This window comes from Xyrauchen texanus, chromosome 8 (assembly GCF_025860055.1).
Source record: "Xyrauchen texanus isolate HMW12.3.18 chromosome 8, RBS_HiC_50CHRs, whole genome shotgun sequence".
In the NCBI taxonomy this organism is placed as follows: Eukaryota; Metazoa; Chordata; class Actinopteri; order Cypriniformes; family Catostomidae; genus Xyrauchen; species Xyrauchen texanus.
In genome coordinates, this window is record NC_068283.1 from 17,062,129 (window position 1) to 17,085,495 (window position 23,367).

Sequence of the window (23,367 nt, forward strand, 5' to 3'; positions counted from 1 at the left end):
GTATGCGTTAGTCCTTCTCCCCTCGTAGTATTCCAACAGGATCTGATTGTACAAGCGACAATCTGAGCGCTGAAATGTAGGACGGGGCTAAAGGAAATATTCTATCCTCATTTCATGATTATTCTTTTTATTCCGAGTCATTCTGATATACATTTTTAAATCATCTTGTAGCCAAGAGGTTAAGGTTTATGCCTACAGACAATTAATTTCTAAAATAAACCTACCCTGAGTAATATTCAGTTTTACCTTTATGAAATATATGAATCGGTAAGAAATAGACCATATAAACAAGCAAGCAAAGGTGATTTGTCAATGTTTAAATGGGTTTAGTTTAAACCATATGGGTTTAGTTTAAACATAAGAGAATTCCTGTCCCTGCACTACAGATTTGTTTTTCCTGTTTGTGGGGAAGCATCTGCTTAGAGGGACTCCAGATCCAGATCAAAAGCCGGTCCATGTTCATGCCACTGCATAGCACTGCATAGCACTATTATGTGAAATGCGCTGGCCACATCCACACAGGTTTTTCAGTCCAACCAATTTCCCTTCTATCCAACAGCTCAGGCCAATCAGCCTCTAACACATGGCTGTCCATGCTCCTTCTCAGGAACCCTGAAAACAAAATAAATGTCTGTAACCCGCCTGCCAGCAGCCACTAATGGCATATGCAGATTGAGTGTCATTAATATGTGTGGATGAAAAATGCAGAACAGAGCGATGAGAGGGTAGAAATATGTGTAAAGGAAATGCTGCTGTTTGGCATAATGTTTGAGTTTAGGATTGCAAAGTAGGCACACCCTAATTTATATAACTGATTTGGAATCAGATATGACGAATAGCAACACTAAACAATTTTTGCTTCAAAAAGAATATGCAGGGACTCTGAGAATCATTTATTTGAACTCTTGTTTGGGGGAACAGGATAGAGAAATGACACATCTCCAATGTGTGTACAACACAGGTGATGCATTTTGATGATGTGCATATAACATGTTTTCTGTTCACGTATTCATTGAATGTACAATCTTGAATGATTAATGAGTGAATGAACCCAGAATGAGGTTTAACGTGGGAAGATTTTGTAATAAAAAGAGGGGCTTATAAATTTATTTATATTACTCTACATTTCTTAACACTTGCTAATTATTCATTATTGATTGTAAAACCTTAAAACACCCAGATTAAAACTGACATTCAAACATATGTGTGTGTGTGTGTGTGTGTGTGTGTTTAAAAACATGGTATTATTGCTATGTAACAAGTAATATGTACTGTATTATATATATGTACAGGTAATATGTGTGTGATATGTATATATGTATATATATATATATATATATATATATATATATATATATATATATATATATATATATACACACACACACATATACATACAGGTGAAACTCGAAAAATTAGAATATCAGTGCAAAAGTTCATTAATTTCAGTAATTCAACTTAAAAGGTGAAACTAATATATTATATAGACTCATTACAAGCAAGGTAAGATATTTCAAGCCTTTATTTGATATAATTTTGATGATTATGGCTTACAGCTTATGAAAACCCCAAATTCAGAATCTCAGAAAATTAGAATATTACATGAAATCAATAAATAAAAAAAAGGATTTTAAATACAGAAAGGTCGGCCCTCTGAAAAGTATAATCATGCATATGTACTCAGTACTTGGTTTGGGCCCCTTTTGCATTAATTACTGCCTCAATGCGGCGTGGCATGGATGCTATCAGCCTGTGGCACTGCTGAGGTGTTATGGAAGACCAAGATGCTTCAATAGCGGCCTTCAGCTCTTCTGCATTGTTTGGTCTCATGTCTCTCATCTTTCTCTTGGCAATGCCCCATAGATTCTCTATGGGGTTCAGGTCAGGCGAGTTTGCTGGCCAATCAAGCACAGTAATACCATGGTCATTGAACCAGGTTTTGGTACTTTTGGCAGTGTGGGCAGGTGCCAAGTCCTGCTGGAAAATGAAGTCAGCATCTCCATAAAGCTTGTCTGCTGAAGGAAGCATGAAGTGCTCTAAAATGTCCCGGTAGGCGGCTGCGTTGACTCTGGACTTAATAAAGCACAGTGGACCAGCACCAGCCGATGACATGGCTCCCCAAACCAACACAGACTGTGGAAACTTCACACTGGACTTCAAGCATCTTGGATTGTGTGCCTCTCCATTCTTCCTCCAGACACTGGGACCTTGGTTTCCAAATGAGATGCAAAATTTGCTCTCATCAGAAAAGAGGACTTTGGACCACTGAGCAACAGACCAGTTCTTTTTTTCTTTAGCCCAGGTAAGGCGTTTGACATTTGAAGCCCATGTCCAGGACCCGTCTGTGTGTGGTGGCTCTTGATGCAGTAACTCCAGCCTCAGTCCACTCCTTGTGAAGCTCCCCACACATTTGAATGGCCTTTTCCTGACAATCCTCTCCAGGCTCACGGTCATCCCTGCTGCTTGTGCACCTTTTTCTTCCACACTTTTCCCTTCCACTTAACTTTATATTAATGTGCTTTGATACAGCACTTTGAGAACATCCAACTTCTTTTGCAATTACCTTTTGAGGCTTTCCCTCCTTGTGGAGGGTGTCAATGATGGTTTTCTGCACAACTGTCAGGTCAGCAGTCTTCCCCATGATTGTGAATTCAACTGAACCAGACTGAGAGACCATTTAAAGGCTCAGGAACCCTTTGCAGGTGTTTAGCTGATTAGAGTGTGACACTTTGAGCCTACAATACTGAACCTTTTCACAATATTCTAATTTTCTGAGATTCTGAATTTGGGGTTTTCATAAGCTGTAAGCCATAATCATCAAAATTATATCAAATAAAGGCTTGAAATATCTTACTTTGCTTGTAATGAGTCTATATAATATATTAGTTTCACCTTTTAAGTTGAATTACTGAAATTAATGAACTTTTGCATGATATTCTAATTTTTCGAGTTTCACCTGTATATACATACATACATACATATATACATACATACATATATATACACGCACATACAGTACATATTAATTGGCAATAATACCAAGTTTTTTTTCTTGTTGTTTTTTTTTTTTACATATAGCCTGGCAATAACATGTTTTGTGGCCATGTACCATGGTAATAATAGCAATATTTGCGAACATATGCCATGGTACTACCATGTCTTTTGGACATGTACTATGGTAATAACATGTCATTATTTAACATACCTTGGATTACAAAGTGCTATGTACTATACTACCAAATACCACGGTATCTGAAAATTGTACTATGGTTGTCACAAATGGGTTGTTAAAATATTTTTGGAAAGTTGACATGCTCTGTGATATGACATGCTATACTGAATCTAAAGCAATTTTAAATATAGTTCAATAATTCCTTTGCTAGAAGGTATCTTCAGTGGATATCTGTCTTGTCCTGGGGCTAATCCTTTTAATGTCTGACTTCTATCTCATTAATGTGGACATAAGCTCTTAAACAGCAGTGTGGCCTGATTAAGCTATCTATCAGGCCATCCCCTGCCTGTCCTGTCGCTGTCCAAACAATTACAGAAAAAATATGGGCTATGGGCAGGCAGATGCATGGTTCTTTTGAACACACTAGTCTTTTGTTTGCACGTCTAAGCAGAAGTGATGAGCCTCAGCAAATATTAGGTGCTCTCTGGTGGAGACTTACATTTTTATAAACATTTGCGATTACATCACCCTTCCTACTGTTCTGACTTCTGTTAATATGGTATTTTATAGTGACCTGGCTTTCTTTCACACACCTAAGAATGTAAACCCCAGGAAAAACTCCACAAATATTATTCTAACGGAGTTGCGTGGAGAAAATTTGATTTTCCTCTTTTCCCAAACTCTAGCTGTGTTTGACTGATTCTCTTCACAGGTGTATTCTATACTATTGTTCCCCCTCTGTCACTCACTCGACATTGTGTCGATGTAGTGACACTAGGGGTCGCTCGAGAGCCCCTAACACCTCCCATTCTTTGAGAAAAGGCCAATGAGAATTGGCCAGTGGAATTTGCATGCCACTCCCCCGGACATATGGATATAAAAGGAGCTGGAATGCGATTCCATTCAGATTTATTCTTCGGAGCCGAGCGGTTGTACTATCAGCGAGCTGAATACTAATGCTGTTCCATTCACCTCTTAAGAAGCATATGCTGTTGGATATATTGCCGCATTCCTTCGGCTTTCTCTCCTTCTGCACATCGAGTGCAGATATCGCCCCTGGGCACTTCGACAGCCCTAAAAGAGTGTATATTCCTGCTAAAGAGTATATTTTCTTTATTAGAGCACTCACATTGAGGTCAAATGTCTTTTTAACGTCTTTATAAAGATGCGTTTCCGTCTTTGTGTGATTCCTGGATGTGGTCCTTATCTGTCCGCTTCCGACAGCCACAGGCGCTGCCTCACATGTCTGGGCAGCATTTACACTGAGGAAGCATTTGTGGATGGTTCATGTTCTCGTTGCGAGAATATGACAATGTAAACGTTGCGGTCATGGCTTTCCTTCTTCCGCTGGTATGATGCTGGCCCGGCTGATGCTGGAGGCGATTTGGGGAGTTCTATTGCCGCGGTTTCGCCGGGTAATTCCACACGGACCTCCTTCTCCAGCATGCTCGTTTGCTACCGTCCGGTCCCGAAATGAGACCAGCCTGCATGACGTCTCTTTCGGGGCCTTTCAGGTGGATAAGGCAGTTGCGATGCACCTGTGCCCGCAAAACATTGCCACCAGGCAGGATTGACCGGTGCTCCCCTCCAGAGCCTGTAGGACTACGTCGTCTCTGACCATCAAAGCCTACAGTGCCGCTGGACAGGCCGCCTCCACACTGCATGCCATGGCCATCCTGTAGGTACTCCAGGCCAAGGCACTAAAAGAACTGCCCTTGAGTAGTCCTGATCCCAAAGTGCTGCAGGAGCTGGTCGAAGGTCACAGTGTGAGCACTCAGGCAGGCGATGTCCACCTTGATGGCGGTGAAGAAGCAGACGGAGGCCATCCAGCACATCTTGCCCGGCGCGGCTCAAGATCCTGCACCCCTTCTGCTCGCCGAGGGTGTCCCCCTGCGGCGGCGAAAGCCCAGGCTGCTCCGCCTCAACCCAAGCGCAGTTCTTGGCCTCAGCGTCCGCTACAGAGCTGGTATTCAAACTTCTCCATCCCCCGCTGGAGGGCCGGAATGTAAATCATGGTGCCTGCCCTGGTTCAGCAGCCTCTGCTTCACTTCGGTGCAGGACGAGAATAGTGCCACCATTTGTGTGGAGATCATGACCCTTCTTTGCAAGGACGTGATAGAGACTGTCCCTCCAGCCGAGATGGAGAAAGATTTCTACAGCCCTACCTTCATTGTGCCATTGTGTACATTTTTACGTGTGTCCGGCGTCAAGATTGGTTCACGGCAGTAGAGCTGAAGGACGTGTACTTACACATCTCGGGTCTACCTTGATACAGACCCTTCCTATGTTTTTCCTTCGACGACCAGGCATATCAGTACAAAGTCCTCCCCTTTGGCCTGTCCCTGTCCCCTAGGGTCTTCATGAAAGATGCAGAGGCAGCTCTTGCCCCATTAAGAGAAGTGGGCATCCACATACTCAACTACCTAGATGACTGGCTAATTCTAGCACACTCTCAAGAATTGTTGTGCACGCACAGGGATCGACATCACAGCCATCTAAGGCTTCATGTCAACTGGGAAAAGAGAAAGCTCTACCCGGTTCCGAGCATTTATTTTCTCGGTATGGAGTTAGACTCGGTCTCAATGATAGCGCTCCTCACAAGCGAGTGTGCAAAATCAGTGCTGAACTGCTTGAAGTCATTCAGGCGGAGGACAGCGTTTCCACTGAAACACATTTTCAGGGGCTTCCTCAGCGGCAGTCACGCCACTTGGCTTAATGCATATGAGACTGCTTCATCACTGCTTCAGACTCGAGTCCCGAAATGGGCATAGAGCACACTTCGCGAAACTATCACGCATCTCTGCCGCCACTTATTCAGCCCTTTGTTAGACCTTGCATTTCTACAAGCAGGAGTTCCCCTACAGCAAGTGTCCAGACATGTCGTGGTCACCACAGATGCCTACAAACTGGGCTGGGGCACCGTGTACAATGGGCACGCAGCCGCCAGTTCCTGGTCAGGACTGGGACTGGGTTGGCACATCAATTGCCTTGAGTTGCTGCCAGTATTACTCACTGGACGCTGGCGCATCCTGCTGGATTTTTTCATCATTACAGAGGAAACAACATAAAGTTCTCCGTTATTTTGGGGCATACAGATAAGTTTAAGACATCATTAGAGACTATAAAGGGTCAACTTTTATTTGTGTACACTCACAATAAAAACAAAACCTTGTGCTAAATAAAAATAAAAAGGCTGAGCTGTCAGCAGTCTCTGGGCTTACGAGCATATATCTGAAACAAGTCACAAAAATGAACTGAAACTTCCAAACAGGAAGAACTGAATACTTATCACACAAACATGAAATGTCTATGATATGTCTAAAGAAAGCATAACATATCTACTTTTAAATAAAACAATTAAAATTTAAAACAAATATTCTCCTGCAATGTAATTTGTATGAAACAAAGCATTGTCCAGTTTCTCCTGGCACAGCTAATTATTTCTAATGTGTTCACACCCACGGGCAGATGGCACTATTCATACGATAATATGCAGAGGCGATCAATGCAAATGGTAAACGCCCCCGACTGTGCCGTAAAAATAAGTTCATTCACTTTTCTGCACATTTGAAAGACAGCACGAAACACAAGTGAGAAAATTCCTGGATAGTGACGAAGAGTTAAAATTTTCCTCAGAGGAAGAGCGTGACTCCGATGAACGTTTGTATTTTGAAGAGAGACTTGAGACTTGAAATTTCGGATGAGTAAGTCATTTAGTTTTCATTAGTTGACATGCTATTTAATATAAACATGTACATATTTTCCTAGTGGTACTGTTTCCAAACTTGCCAGCCAGAATTTGAAATATGTCCTAAAAAGCAAGTTTTAGTTACATGTAAATGCTGTTTCGGCTAAAGCAGGCATTTAAACTGTATGCTGTATGATATAAATATGATATGTAATATGATATAAAAATATGAATGTTTAGATAATATTTTAACTAGTGTTTATGCTGCCTCATTATCATCAACAAAGCTTGTGTTTGCAAATATGTGTTCAGGTTAAATGAGTAAAATGCACTTTAAATATGCCCATATTAGAAAATCAGCCTATTATAATGATATCTGAAGGATTGTTTGACACTGAAGACTGCAGTAATGATGCTGACAATTCAACTTTGATCACAAATTGCATTTTACAATATATTCAAATAGAAAACTGTTTACAATATCACTGTTTTTACTGTATTTTAGATCAAATAAATGTATTCTTGGTGAGCAGAAGAGACTTATTATAAAGAAGTAGTGTTTAAAAAAAACCTTGCAGGTTCACTGGCCAATGGCACCTCTCTAATAGACATCTGCAGAGCAGCGGGCTGGGCAATACCCAATACCTTTGTGAGATTTTACAATCTCCGGGTTGAGCTGGTTTCGTCACGTGTTCTTTCAGGTAAAAACATGTAGAGTTTGGTAATACAGAACAGCTGGCAGGGCATATAGAGCCTTTCCCCTCACCCGAGGCGAAAATGTGCGCTTTTACCCCCAGTCAAGTTCACGAAGTCATGGACCCTGGTGGTTCTCCCTCCCTAGCCCTATGGTTCCTGAACTCACCGGAGGAGTTCGCAGCCAGCCCCACTATGGGGTCAAATATGCCCCTGTACTGGGATAGGTGCTCCACAGGTGCCGATTACTCCGGTAACCCCTGTGATGTATATTCTGTGGTACGGTCTCCTTGTCTGCGGACTCTTGTTTGTAGAGTTCCCCCCCCTTTCATGGTGGGACCTACCACTGCGCCTCTTCCATGTGCGGCTGCTTAGCCCATGTGATGTATTGCCACATGTTGATCTCCCCTTTTGGGCAGAATGTGGTCTCCGCAGGGTCATTTCCCCCTGAAAGAATAGGACAGGAAAAAAACACCTTCCCCGATGCGTATTATAGTGTTAGATGGCCCCAGCCGAAACGAAAACTCTGTGGAGAGAAAGAGAGAAAAGGCTGCGGCTGGTATGGCCTGCTTCCTTGCGAATTATGTTGCTTCCCCCCCCTCAGGGATGTGGGGAACTATATGACGTCTTTTGGGGCGTTGGGGGAGGTTACGTGCAGTCTGATGCACCTGCTATTATGCACGTAGCAGCCTGCTTGCACCTTCATCAGCAGTTCACGTAACACGGTTCAGCTGTTGTGGCATTTTTCTATAGGGACCCATAGTGTCACTACATCGACACATGTCCAGTGAGTGACAGAAGGGGAACATCTTGGTTACTGTCGTAACCTCCATTCCCTGATGGAGGCTCCTCAGCACAAAACCTGAATGGAATCGCATTCTAACTCCTTTTATACCCCTATTACAATTCTACTTGCCAATTCTCATTGGCCTTTTCTCAAAGAATGTGAGGTGTTCGGGGCTCTCAAGAGCGACCCCTAGTGTCACTACATCGACACAACGTCTCATTCCCTCCATCAGGGAACTGAGGTTACGACAATAAGACAAAATCAGAGTGCAATCTGATTTCAGAGTTAGATTAGTGACTGAGAAATGACAGTTAAAAAAAAATGCTACTTATTCTGTTTTTGAAGTCTTTGGGTTGTAGACATGTATATAATTAAATAACAAATAGTTACAATCCTCCAATCTGATTAGACAAGTGGCATCCTGATATTTAGTATAACAGCATCGGATTTTGTATCAATTTAGATTGTATCGTCTCACTCTGCTAGTCTGTGTTTGTTGTGTTCCATACAGTCTGTCAATCTGTGAGTTGCTTGGTGCCACAAAACAGTTGATCCTGCTTTGGCGTCGTTTGGAACTTTTTTTGTTAGTGAAGCAAACATAGTCAAAATCACTGGCCATATTGTGTCTACAATTAAAGTTTCTCAATAATAAATTCTTGTTTATATAACTTTTGTACAAAAGCAATATCACAAACAGCAATATCATTAAATATATACATATAAAATTTAGGGGAGCCCGGGGCTAGTTTTCTCAGGGTAGGTTTAATTTGGAATTTCAATTTCTGCATAGCCACACACTTCGAATATTTGGCTACACATAAGCTATTGGACATTTTCTTCATTAAAAGTTTGATTATGTTCACTTGTTTATCCAATAGCTACAACGAAAATATGATGATAGTGACAATTTACTTTGGAGGTTAGATTTCATAAAACATTTTTTTTATAAGTTTCCAGTGTGACAACTAGCCCAGTTCTCCCATATAAACAAATACATTTGTGTATGAAGATCATGAAAATTGTCCTTCACAGTGTAATGAAACTGACTGTATGTATCCATAACAAATCACTGCAATATTGCATTGTTTGTCATGAATGTAATTTTCCAATGAGAGACCAAGAAAAACTTGAAAGCATGAAGTCTCAAAGGGTTAATGCCGGTGTCTCAATACTTGTCACAACACATTAATATAAACAACTACATCCTGTCTGTTTATTTGTCCATGTCTTGCATGCCACATTATGATTTTCAACTCCTATGAACAAGTAACAATATACTGTATGACAAACAAAACAGAAATCTTACTTTAAGTGCTTACAGTCTAACTGAGAGACACAAATTAAAACGTGTATTTTTGGTTTACACCAGAGCGTAACCTTACATGAAGTCCAGTCTGAGGTGATTTTCATACTGGGCACATTTGCTGCAGACAAATCTGAGTGCGATTGTTCCCGGCAAATGAGGACATATTCTGCAGAATCATGATGCTTTTCCATTATCAACTTGTATCATCACGAATGCACACATGATGGAAAACACAATGCAGGTTGATATATTTGTGTGTTATATTTTTTTATTAATTTGGAGTCATTATGCACACCAGAGAGAATGACACTTGCGCCTCTGTGCTTCGCATGCCATAATTCAGCAAATATGCGTGTGCTTCACATGCCATAATTCAGCAAATATGCATGTCCAGGAGAAGGCAACTATATATGATGTTCGCAAACAGTCTTTAAGGACACAGCTGGTTGCAAACAACAAATATGCAGCACTGATTATGTTCCCCCACCACTCATGGTGTGCGCGTATGTGTGTGTGTGTGTGTGTGTGTGTGTGTGTGTGTGTGTGTGTGTGTGTGTGTGTGTGTGTGTGTGTGTGTTTTTGTGCAACTGATGATGTTTTCATGCTTATATCTGCAAAAACACAAGTGCAAGATATTTTAATTCCTAAACAAGTGCAGACTTTAGTACCGTTTTCTTTCTTACTCATGCACACCGTGCCACAGTTCCATTGAAACCTTATCTCAGACCACCTCCTACAGATAATTTTGAGTTCAGTAGTCTACCACGGTCCGCAAAACATATTTCCAATTTCTCCTGCAAACCATGCTCTGTTTCGGACTAAACTGCCATTGTGAAAGACACCTATAACATATCTTGGGAGGAGCCTAGGCAAAACACATTGAAATCCCAGCCTTGATATATTGCTATCATAGAGGGCTTTATGAACCGTGGGCATCTATGCACTTAAATTAGCCTTGATCTAATGGGGAAGGCTTACTCACCCCCTTTCAATCATTATAACTTTCACAGGGCAATAAGCAGATAAGTTAGGCTCTGACATGAATTACTGAGGGTCAGTCAGACAGTACAATTAGAATGAGTATTTAGTGCTATGGAAATAGCAGTAAAAAATTCAATATTGTGCAGCCTTTGTTCGTGTGTCCTTTCCTCCATCTAGCAAGAGGCTTTTAGGAGCTTTCACCAGCTTTGAGGAGATACTATACAGCAGTGCTAGTCAACTGGCAGCCCACGGGCCAAATCCGGCACGCCAATCATCTTTGTCTGACCCTCTGACTGATTTTTTATAAAATTGCCTCGCCATCAGAACATGCTCTGTGCAAAACTCGAGGGATGTAGGCACGAGCCTCAGCAATTAACGGCGAGTTTAACCATAGACTATTTTGCAGAGATGGGCCACTTCGATTAAAATGAATGGGCGAAATTGGAACACCCCACCAAGAAGCTCTAGAACTCAATTGTCAACAGATGTTGAAAGGAAGTCCCTTCTTACAGGTGAAAGAGATCACCTTTTAGACAAAGACATCACCTGTCAATCATCTCAAGAACATGCATACTCATTAGCTATAATGCGTTTTTATGGTAAGCTGAGGTAAAAAGCACAATTTATGATACCAGTGTTGTCAGATTTTACTGCTGATTTGAAGTATGTTCATTGGTCGTAATCTTGACCAACCGTTTTTGAGATTTCGGTGTTCCTCCATTCAAGTAGATAGGTGATGCACTAGCATGACTGGAAATAGTCTCCAGGGAGCATTCCAAAGATGGATGCCAGTGGACTGACTTGCAAGAATGACTTTGGTTTAACAGCGCTCATTGCAAGTGCAACAGCATTCAGCCATCATCAGCTGTCCAGACCAGAGCACGTGAGCACCTTTTTCAATCAAATGTATTTACATAAATTGCTTAGTTGTGTGGAGTGTGGTCAAATCTACAGATGCAAAAAACAGTTACACAGTTATTACAGAAATGTTGTCAGCACATAGGCATATCTATTATCAGAAATATATTATGAAAACCGAACGTTCAACGTAAATGTCCTGAAAAGTTTGGCTTTATTCACTACTCTTAAAGTGTCAAACGGGCATGTTTGATCAGTTCAGGCTCGGTAGTGCTTGTAAAAACAGTGATACGTGAAACCGAACCTACAAATATCCCGATTATACAGTTGTGAGTCAGCCCTCTCAATCACAAAGAGCCCCAACTCAGTTTTTTCTTCTTTTGCCAATTATTACTTGCACGAATGTCTGACTCCAGCACTGGCTATTGTATGCAAATTCACAATATTTGCAGGACTAATTTTCTTCACTGAATAAGATGATACTTTATAGAGAAAATGGAAGAAATTTATCTCTTTTTTTTCCAAAAAGAAAATGTAATTTAATTTCATTCTTAAGTAAACATGACATTTCTATATGACCATTGTTTTCATATGTAGGTTGATATTCTGAGATACTTTTGCAGATGTAAATGTTCCTCCACTGTTTTCATAATTTGCAAACAATAGCCCTAAAATGTGTATCTTCACAACTGTAAGGCATACATTGCAATAAATATAATGTGACCATTTCGATTAAACAGCCCTTATAATGGTTTCGCCTTGTTTGCCTTAAGAGCCCAGTGTTGATGTGAGACAGGAATTATTTACGCATGCAACTTTTGGTTACCGAGTCACAACAGGGAACCAAAAGACAGTTTGAGCATGCATATGCTTGTAATCCTAATTTTTAGCAAATGTAACTGTAATCTGAATATGTTGATTTTTTTATGTAACTGTAATGGATTGCAGTTACACATGTTTGTATCCTGATTACGTACCGCTGTTACAAGTATTCCATTACTCCCCAAGCCTGCTGGCAGAGACTAAGATGCCGCTATAGCAGACAATAATAAAGACAGCTGTACCAAAGACACGGCAATTTAATATGCTCAGTGCACGAAAGCAAACTGAACCAAAGTCAGAGCACATCTGTTACTCTGTGCATGAGATGGAGTTGTGGAGCACAGAACTGTTCAGAAAACACTTTATTAATGCACTAACATACAGACAGGACACAGCAGCACAAATAAACTTTGAAGTGATCACTGTGAGCAAATTATTTTTGTATTTATTTAAATCACAGCCATTTGCTCTTATATAATCACACAAGGAGAACATTTCACTTACTTTTAGCGCCATACAGTGGATCATTTCACTTTGGAACTACAACGATACGTGAAATATGGACCACATAATAGCATTTGACAAACATTTTGCCACATGCACGTCATTTTCAAGAGATCGGGCTGAAACATACACAATATAAAATCATCTTTATGTCCATGCTTAGGAGAAGGAGTGCAAAAGAACGAAAAGCATTTTCTTTTTACAACAGTTCTAATCCTGTCATAACTCATAACATGAGTTGCAGTCATTGCCAATGTGTCTCAATGTGATTTCAAAGCCTGCCAGGGATGACTGTGAACTGAAGGATTCTTTCCCTCTTGTCTCTCCTGCCCTGGGGAACCTACCTGCTCTCTGTTAGGGCAGTGTCTTTGATTTCCTTCTCTTTCCATAGCTGGGTATTTTATTTACAAATAGATTACTATCAAGACAGCTTACAGAAATCTTGAGATTCAAAGCATCTTGCAAAGTAATTTATATCACCACTAACATGTCATTTTCCTGAAAAAAAAAATGATTTGGTGATGTAGTTTTCATCAGTTACATTTTTACCTAAATAGAGCACTAGTGGTGAAATATATATGGAACTTTCTTTGAAGTTATTCCCAACTATGCTATATCTATGCTCTAGAAATGAATAAACTGGTCTCAAGAGCCCACTGGTTGTTTTTACTCTTACATTTTAAATGACAAAGTGTAATTAATTTGTTTTCTCTCCCAAGTATTGGTCTTTCTCTTAGAAAGTCTTAGACTTAATGGTGGTAGAAGAGGGACACATTTTTTTTATTCTGTCAGATGGTAATTGGCCAATGGTTTCCAATAATAGCAATATGTCACAGGAACTGTATGAAGCTATTTAAATTGTGTACACAACAAATTGGTGGTCAGGTAACAAAGTTATTCTCTAACTTTCACAGGACCACAGGAGTATTAATGAGATGTTAGGGAAATAAAATACAATGGGATGTTATGTATTATTCCTTGGCTACAGGCATTTTTTATTGTATGAAACAAATGTTTGTTGTATGTTTGGTTTCATCTGTATTCTGAAAATTGCTTTTATGATTTAAAGACTTTGTGTACATCATCCAGTGCTTCCCTTTTCTCTTTTCTCTACCAGGGAGCACCTCTGGGCACATAAATGAGACTAAAATGGTGAAAGAGAAGAAGAGACAAGAGGATGAAAGCCATCAACAATGCTATGCCTTGGGGAAATAAACACATGCAATTGGTGAAGCACTAAGACCCAGCCCTAGCAGTCCACTATAGTAAAAACTTCTCCATTGGAAATTTAACCTGTAAATGCACAAGCTATGGTCTGCAGGTTTCATAAGATGCTGAAATATCAGAACACAAATCCCCTGCTCATGTGAAATAATTCTCTGGACCAGAGACTGGACATTTTGTCCTACATCAAGGGAAAGGGTTAATTTTCCTGCCAGAATACTGTGAGGCTCCATCCAGCCTAGTTAAAACTCAAGTGGAACCCCAACCGACAGGTGATGAGTTGTGTTATGGCTTCCAATAGGGCATCAAGAGCTTGTTATGGAGACATGGTGAAGAGTGCCTTCTTCTGGTCTGTGGCCATTATCTATCTGACTCACATAGGTGGGGTGAGGGGGGATTGCTGGCTCATAGAAGGGGAAAAAGGCTTTGTTTGGCTGGCAATTTGCAGCCAAAATCAGCCACCCTATGAGGCTATACCTCAGCATATAAACAGCACCATAGTGGACCTTCGTTTGAATGAGAACAAGATCAAAAGTATCCACTACTCAGCCCTCAGCCGCTTTACCAACCTTACTTACCTGAACTTAACCAAGAATGAGATTAATTATGTTGAGGATGGGGCTTTTTCGGCCCAGTTCAACTTACAAGTACTCCAGCTGGGCTTCAATAAATTGCGGAACTTGACAGAAGGGATTCTGAGGGGTTTGGGAAAGCTGCAGTATCTCTACCTCCAAGCCAACCTGATTGAGACTGTGACACCCAATGCCTTTTGGGAGTCCCCAAATATCGAAAACATTGACCTGTCCATGAACCGTATCCAGGTGCTAGATGGGTCCACCTTCACCAGCCTGACTAAGCTGACCACCTGTGAGCTCTACACCAACCCATTCAACTGCTCCTGTGAGCTTTTGGGGTTTGTCAAGTGGCTTTCAGTCTTTCCCAATAGAACTAGTGAACGGATGGTTTGCGATTCTCCTGCCGGAGTCTCTGGCTACAGCCTCCTGAGCCAGAATCCAAACAACCCAACGTACCGTAATGCTCTGCATATGCTTTCCACTGTGTGTACGGAGGACTATGTGACTCCATACATCCCTGTGCCTCCTGAGACCACCACTTTCCCTCCAGATGCAACACCTTGTGGGCTGGAAGACTGTCCCTCTGGGACAGAGCCTGAGGAGATCAGCATCAGTCCCACTTACATAGAATTAGACGTGAAACCAATCATGAAACTCAAGCAAGTATCTCATACAAATGCGGTAATCACTGTTCAGATTCCTTACCCGTACAAGAAAATGTACATCCTCGTTTTATATAACAACAGCTTCTTCACTGATATACAAAATCTTAAACGACAGAAGGAGGACATTGAGCTGAAAAACCTGAAACCCCACACCGATTACACCTACTGCGTTGCTTCCATAAGAAACTCCCTGCGTTTCAATCACACCTGCTTGATGCTGTCCACAGGGCCTAGAAACAGAAAAGAAAGAGAACCTAGTAATCCAACAGCCACTCACTACATAATGACGATCCTAGGATGTCTTTTCAGTATGGTAATTTTTTTAGGCATTGTATATTACTGCCTACGAAAAAAGAGACAACAAGATGAAAAGCATAAAAAGGCAGGCAGTTTGAAGAAGAACATTATCGAGCTTAAATACGGTGGTGAGCTGGAAGGTGGGACGATTTCCAGGATGTCTCAAAAGCAAATGATGTCTGGGGAGAGCATGGCCCGCATGCCCTATCTACCCTCCGGCAGTGACATGGAACAATACAAACTGCAAGACATAACTGACACACCAAAAATGGCAAAAGGGAATTACATGGAAGTGAGAACAGGGCAGCCCCCAGATCGAAGGGAATGTGAGCGGTCCATTCCTGGCAACAGCCAAGGCTCGGTTGCAGAGATCTCAACAATTGCGAAGGAGGTTGACAAGGTCAACCAGATAATTAACAATTGCATAGATGCTCTGAAATCAGAGTCCACCTCCTTCCAAGGGGTAAAATCTGGACCAGTGTCAACTGCAGCACCTCAGTTAGTGCTGATCTCAGAGCAGCCTCAAAGCCAGTCTGTCTTCCTGTCACCTGTCTACAAAGACAGCTACCACCATTCTTTACAGAGACATCATACATCAGATGCCTCTCCAAAGCGTCCAAGTACAGCCACCGGTGGTCCAATGCGGAGCCCGAGGCCTTACCGTTCAGAGGGGTCATATAAGTCAGAGTCGAAGTACATAGAGAAAATTTCACCCACAGGGGAGACTATCCTGACTATCACACCCACAGCTGCAATACTAAGGGCAGAGGCGGAGAAGATTCGTCAGTATGGCGAGCATCGGCACTCTTACCCTGATGCCCACCAAATTGAGGAGCTGGAGGGACCGGAGAGCCAGAAAACCTCCATCTTGGAGCCCCTGACACGGCCTCGCCCCAGAGACTTGGCTTACTCACAGCTCTCTCCCCAGTACCACAATCTCAGTTACTCATCTAGTCCCGAGTACTACTGCAAACCATCGCACAGCATCTGGGAGCGCTTTAAACTCCATCGCAAACGTCACAAAGATGAGGAGTACATGGCTGCTGGCCATGCCCTGAGGAAAAAAGTGCAGTTTGCGAAGGATGAAGACCTGCATGACATTCTAGATTACTGGAAAGGAGTGTCAGCCCAACATAAATCTTAATCTACTCAAGTGTTTGTCTGTGTCTTTTTCGATTGATGGACCACAAAGAACTGACAAGAACAAATCCGTAATCTAGTGAAATCACATTCTAATGGATAAATATTACACTACAGTGAATTTCGAATTAAAGAAAAGGTGTGTGAACCAACATTTAAAGTTGTTACTTAAAGTAACAAGAGGACAATATATTGCAAATGTATATGTTGAAATGGATATTTTAGTATTTGGTTACCGCATGGCCTAGTCCTGTGGCAGTGTATTTGCTGTACTGTGAGACTACAAGAATCCAACAGGGATTTCTGAAATCTTAGTATTTCTTCTTGCAGGACCACTGTCATTTATGGACAGTTTTCTCCCAAAATTTGAGTTTATTCTAAATACAAATGAACTATGTACAGATACTGTTTCTATATTTGCAAAGTTTGCTGTGAAATAATGGACAAAAAAGGTCTCTAATGTGAATGATTCAGGTTTAAACCATTGATTTCAGAATTAGCTCCTGTGATATCTTTCCTTAAATTAATGTTTACCGTCCTGATGGATAAACATTGCACTTGTTAGTGAAATGTAATATTTTCCTTTAGACCACAATTTATGCTCCCCTGCTTTGCCAATTATCTATTTTATTCACACCACTGATCTGACCGCACAATATTACACAAAGGCTAATTAAATATTATGTTTGTGCATATCGTAACTACAAAGTGTATCAGTTTGTTTGGGATTGTGTAGATGAAACATCTGCTTGAAAGGTTGTAGTGTCAAAGTGGAAGAATTAGTAAATCTAGACAGCCAAGGGAAATTTCATAACTTGGGAATGAAAAAGAAAAGTAATTCAGATAATTTGATACACATTCGATAATTATGTTTGATTTGTTTACCAGTTACACACTCCACAAAACACACACTTCTGCTTTGACCTTAAAATTCCTACTAGTAGTGCGGAGTTATCTGATCATGAACCAAAGTGCTTGGGTGGCTCATCACACATATACAGTATTGCAGATATTTCTACTAATATAAAGCCTACAGCCGTAGAAATGAATGTATTACATACATAATTACACAAAGCAGCCTTTTCAGCTGCAATTTGTTTTTGTTGTTTTTTACAACCACACGATCCCCATTTTTCATGCTGGATGCTTTTGATATTCATACTTATTTTCAGTTTTATGTATTTGTCATTTCTGTAAACAATATTTTATCAATCAGAAAAAAGTTTATAAGGGTTTTGTTTTAGTCTTTTCTACTGTTTGGCAGAAAAAATGCTTTTGTAAATGTTGAACGCCATTGCATGGATGCAGAAAAGATGATCAGTAAACCAGGAAGGTGAGATATGAGTGAGAAAGAATTTTACTGAACTGTTGCCACTGAATCTGTATATCTACTGAATAGACTTACAGGATGAGGGTAACAGGGTTGTCCAACTTTTTTTTATTTCAACCGCCTTAAACTTTTGAATATATCTGTCTAACTGTATTTTTTCTTTTACTTTCAGTGTTGATGTTTTTTAAAAGTCTTCATTTGTTGTCATTTAAAACATTTCAGTCGAATTTGAGAGCTGTCAGATTTATAGGTAATCTAGCAAGTAACCTATATGTTTTTATATTGCATAGTGTAGCACTCCTGTATCTCATTTAACTTAGAAATGTTGGGAAATCTGTGATCAGAGAGCATCAAAGACAAAAAAAGAGCACAATGAGTATTATTTTGTATTCCTAAATACTATGTTACCTGCTTTATGACAAAGTACTGTGAAATAAAGGAAAGGGTGCAACCATATTGTCAAGATCATCATGCTAACATTTCTTTGGTGACCCCTGGTATACATTTTTAAATAACACTTTTCATTAAGGTTCCCTTTGTTAAGGGTTTATGAAGGGGGTTAATTGATGACATATACCTCATCTAAAAAATACATTACAAATCATTTATTTGCATTTATAACAACATTACTAAAATGTGTGACTTTCATGCAATATCTGCCAAATAGTGAGCCAATTTAAACTCACATAATAAATGATTAATAAATATGCTTTTTATTCATAGTTATTTTAATCAAAATCATGAAATGTCATTCACGATTTATGCCATGATTTAGCAAAAATAGACTATAATAGAGATTAAAAGGTGTTGTGTTTATATTATATTATTCTATGTTATTTACATGAATTACTGTAATTGGTGACAAAAAATGGCACTACTCAGAGTGGTAACCTCCATATCAAAGTTGGATTTACTTAGTCAAACACCTTTAAGGTCTTCATGCTCATACAGAAAAGATGTATACCCATAGCTTTGATTTCTCCCATTTTTCAAAAGTATATATATATTCTTTAATTCCATTCATTTTATGGGTCATTTATGAATTAAGTAACAATAACTGTACCTTGTGATACAAATATTAATGTAAGGTGGATTTACAAACCTTTAAGCAACCTCAAAAAAGGTACTACAATGCAAGCTGGAGAACCATGCCCTGTTTATTGAGTTACCCGTGAACCATTTACTGTATTAATAACTTCCCAACATTAAGCTATGAAAGTGTGCCTTAATGTAAAGTGGACATCCGTGAACTATATCATCAATTACTTAAAAACATGGTTACACTTTATTTGACAGTGTCCTTGTTACAGTGTAATTACATAAGTAAGCATTAATTAATAATAATTAACAACATTATTATAGGTTTAGGGTTAGGATTTGGATTAGTTACATGTAATTATGCATAATTTACTGTTAATTCATGTAATATGCATAACAAGGACACTTTTAAAGTGTTAAAAAGCTATGAAAGTCTACCTTAATGTAAAGTGGACACCTGTGAACCATTTATAATCACATAATTACTAACATTAGTAACCTATATATGAATGAGTTACTAACATTAGTAACCTATAAAGTGTACCTTAATGTAAAGCAGAACATTAGAAAACATTTATTAAAGAGTTACCAAAACCCGCAGATCATTTATTGATGAGTGCCTAATGCTTCAGTGTTACACCGTATCATGTATATAAATGAACATACATCATGTAATATAGTCTGATGACCATTTACTGAACTTTATGTGAAGCAAATTAACAGTTCTATGAAGGTAAATTGTACTTAGTAATATTTTCTTGCATTTATTTTAATGAACACCTGATAAAACACATGTAATTTATTAATAGTTTTAATTAAATATTGTCAAATACATTTACATGAAACAAATTAGAAGCAAGATTAGGTGAGAGAAAGCCTGGTGGATGGCAATGAACACACAGTGAACTTTATATAAAGTACAATTGGTCTTCATCATTTAAAAATTTGCAAATTTGTATAGAGAGAAAAAAGAGAACTAAATATCTAAATATAAATTATGAGTTTGTTGAAATAGGAATAAGGGGTTGAGTGAACTTCCAGTCTAACTTTAAAAAATGAGTTGGCACAACTACATAGTACGAAAGTTCAGTAAACTCAAAAAAGCTTTGCAGACAGTTGCTTTACTTTTTTTTTTTTTTTTTTAAGTTGATTCAACTACCTTTTCCCCTTCTAATTTATAGTTTTAAATCTTACATCCAGATTCTCACCCAGATTCATGTATGCTCCTCACATAATTTAAGAGTACAAACCATAATGTAAATACAAAAAAAAACAAGATTTTGTCATCATTACAGAATGTATTTATTGGCATTCTGAAAAATGGCACATTTAAAAGGTACAAAATGTGATGCAGTTCCAATCCACTTATCAGTATGAAGAAAAAAAAAAATCCTCTCATCTATTGCATTTAGTATATGTTACATGTAAGAACATTTCCAAATAACAAATGCTCTTAAAGAGCTGGAGTAACATAAAATGTTTCTTAAAATGCCATAATAATCTAAAAATGCTGCAGCAATGAACAATACTCCAAAGTCCTAAACCAAAAGTCACAACAAACCGTATATCCTCTCAACTTGTTCCATCAGTTACACAAACACTTTTTGAATGTTTTAAAAAGTGTAATTTTATTCTTTAGAGTAGTCCATATTGAGGGCATAAATTAAGCCAGAGAGGAGAGCAACAGTAGTGGGAAGGTCATGTACATCATCCAAAACAATCAATGCTCCTCTAGTACTACAGCTAGGCACCTTATATTTGGATTTCAGTAGATGGTGACAACATAATCTTCAACGATTGTCAAGATCTCCATCTTCCCCTTGGCATGGATGTCCTCTAGCTCTGTGTCCTACAGTAAAAAAAAATTGATCAGATCTAATTTGGGTTTAAAAGAATAGTTCACCCCAAAATGAACATTTGCTGAAAATGTAATCACCCTCAGGCCATCTGAGATGTATCTTAGTTTCTTTCTTCATCAAAACAGAATTTAAGATTTTCAAGATTTCATTTTGGCCTCCTCCTCTAAACAATGCAAGTGAATGTACTCCTTTTTTTTAATGGTACAAAATGCATCAAAATAATCTCGACAAATAAAGTTCTTCAAAAGATTGATTATTTTTAGAAACAAAATAATATTTATATACTTTTATTTTAACTAGAAATGTTCATTTCCGTACATATCTGTGACACGCGCTCATGAGTGGGATGAGGTAAACCCGTTGGGAAGGTCACGCATCACAAGGAGGAGGAGTTAGGAACCGTGCCATTGTTTACAAGAGAAACTTGCACGGACCACAGACCAAGCGCCATTCACAAACCAAAAACCCCCAAAAATTTAATAATAATTTCCAAATAATAATAATTAAAAACAAAATGTAAACAATGACATGCTTCCTGCCTCCTCCTCCACGTGACACATGACCTTACCAACGAGCTTATGTCATCCCTCTCATGAGTGTGTGTCACAAACATGTATGGAAGTGAACATTTGTAGTTAAAAAGTATATAAGTATTGTTTTGTTTCTAAAAATAATCAAATCGCTTGGGTTCAGAAGATCTTTATTTGTCGACTGGAGTCGTGTGAATTATTTTGATGCACCCTAAATATGCATTTTGGACTATCAGAAAATGGAGTACATTCACTTGCAGTGATTAAAGCAGGAGGCCTGAAATTAAGTCAATTTTCATTTTTGGGTGAACTATTCCTTTAAATAGCAGCCTGCGTGTGTAGCTTCAGGATAGCAAACACACATTTGTGTTTTATTTCTTGCCGTTTGTCTTCTATATTCATATTGTTATGAATACCCCGTCTTGTTTCACTGTTGCCCTTTTGTTTACCATTGTTGTCACTTTTGCACTTCTTAGTTTTCACTTTAGTCCCTTATGTAACTCCATAGTCCTTGTTAGCGTTCGTGTTCACTGTTCATTGTTTACACCTGCCCTTGTTAATTTGCCTTTGGTTTCTGTTAATCACCTTGTTATCTTGTTTGAGTTCTGTTCTTTCATTGGCCACCTATCCCATGTTTGTGTATTTATACCCCGTGTCTTTGTTCAGTCTTTGTCGATCGTTGTTTGATGTTAACCCGGTGTATCTTTCCCTCCCGAGTTCCCTGTTTGTGTCTACCGTGGTTTCCTTAACTAGTTTATGTTTCTTTTCCCCATCGTGGGTTGTTACTTTGTGTTTCTTGACTAAATAAAGTTCAAACTGCGTTTGGATCCGCATCTCTTCGTCAGCCTCGTTACTCAAGCATAACAGAACGATCGACCACCCATGGATCCAGCAGTCCAGAGAGCGAATTATGAACTGCTCTGCCTGAAGCAAGGGGACCGACCGATAGAAGACCACATCCACGACTTTCTTGTCCTGGCAAACGTTTCAGACTTCCCTAATTCCTCCCTTGTGGTCTTCTTCCGAGGCAACCTGAGTGACGGGCTGAAGGAGCGGTTGCCACCGCCAACGCGCGACTGGACGCTCCACGCCTTCGTAGAGGCGACCCTACAGGCCTGCGGTTCTCCTCTAACAGTGGACATCATCGAGGAGAACCCCGTAGCGCCTCCCACAGTATTGACCCTCCATTCGCCCGTGGTTCGTCCTTTCACGCCGGTCAATGAGCCAGCGCGGCCCTCTTCGTCTGCCCGGAGGAGGAGGAGAAGACAGGCTTCCGCCTCCCGGCCCACGCCTGCCCCGGTCTGCGAGCCAGAGCCCACGCCTGCCCCGGTGAGCGAGCCAGCGGCCACGCATGTCACAGTGAGCGAGCCAGCGGCCACGCATGTCACAGTGAGCGAGCCAGCGGCCACGCATGTCACAGTCAGCGAGCCAGCGCCTGCGGCCTCGACCGTCCCTGAGCCAGCGCCTGCGGCCTCGACCGTCCCTGAGCCAGCGCCTGCGGCGCCTCGAGCCAGCGCCTCCCTGAGCCAGCGCCTGCGTCGACCGTCCTGAGCCAGCGCCTGCGTCCTCGACCGTCCTGAGCCAGCGCCAGTAGCCGTGACGTCCAAGAGCCAGAGCCTGAAGCCATGACCGTCCAAGAGCCAGTGCCAGTAGCCATGACCGTCCAAGAACCAGTGCCAGTAACCGTGACCGCCCAAGAGCCAGCGCCAGTGGTCGTGCCCATCCTAGAGTCAGCACCTCCCGAGCCTTCCAGGGCTCCTCCTCCTGAGCTTTCCAGAGCTCCGCCATCCGAGTTTCCCGAGCTTTCCAGGGCTCCGCCATCCGAGATTCCCGAGCTTTCCAGGGCTCCGCCATCCGAGATTCCCGAGCTTTCCAGGGCTCCGCCATCCGAGATTCCC

General features: G+C 40.4%; 1 protein-coding gene and 1 long non-coding RNA gene across 2 annotated transcripts in view; both read left to right on the forward strand.

Moving 5' to 3' along the window:
• LOC127647944 (uncharacterized) overlaps positions 1 to 14,078 on the forward strand; it is a 116,666-nt gene extending 102,588 nt beyond the window's left edge. Inside the window, exon 4 of the long non-coding RNA XR_007971118.1 lies at positions 13,929 to 14,078. This is a non-coding gene — a long non-coding RNA (uncharacterized LOC127647944). The remainder of the gene's footprint in view (positions 1 to 13,928) is intronic.
• A 244-nt stretch (positions 14,079 to 14,322) lies between these two features.
• Positions 14,323 to 16,890, forward strand: LOC127647943 (protein ELFN1-like). Its single transcript, XM_052132474.1, has one exon. It carries the CDS (start codon positions 14,323 to 14,325, stop codon positions 16,714 to 16,716), a length of 2,394 nt encoding a protein of 797 aa, XP_051988434.1. The 3' UTR covers positions 16,717 to 16,890.
• Positions 16,891 to 23,367: the final 6,477 nt, after the last annotated feature.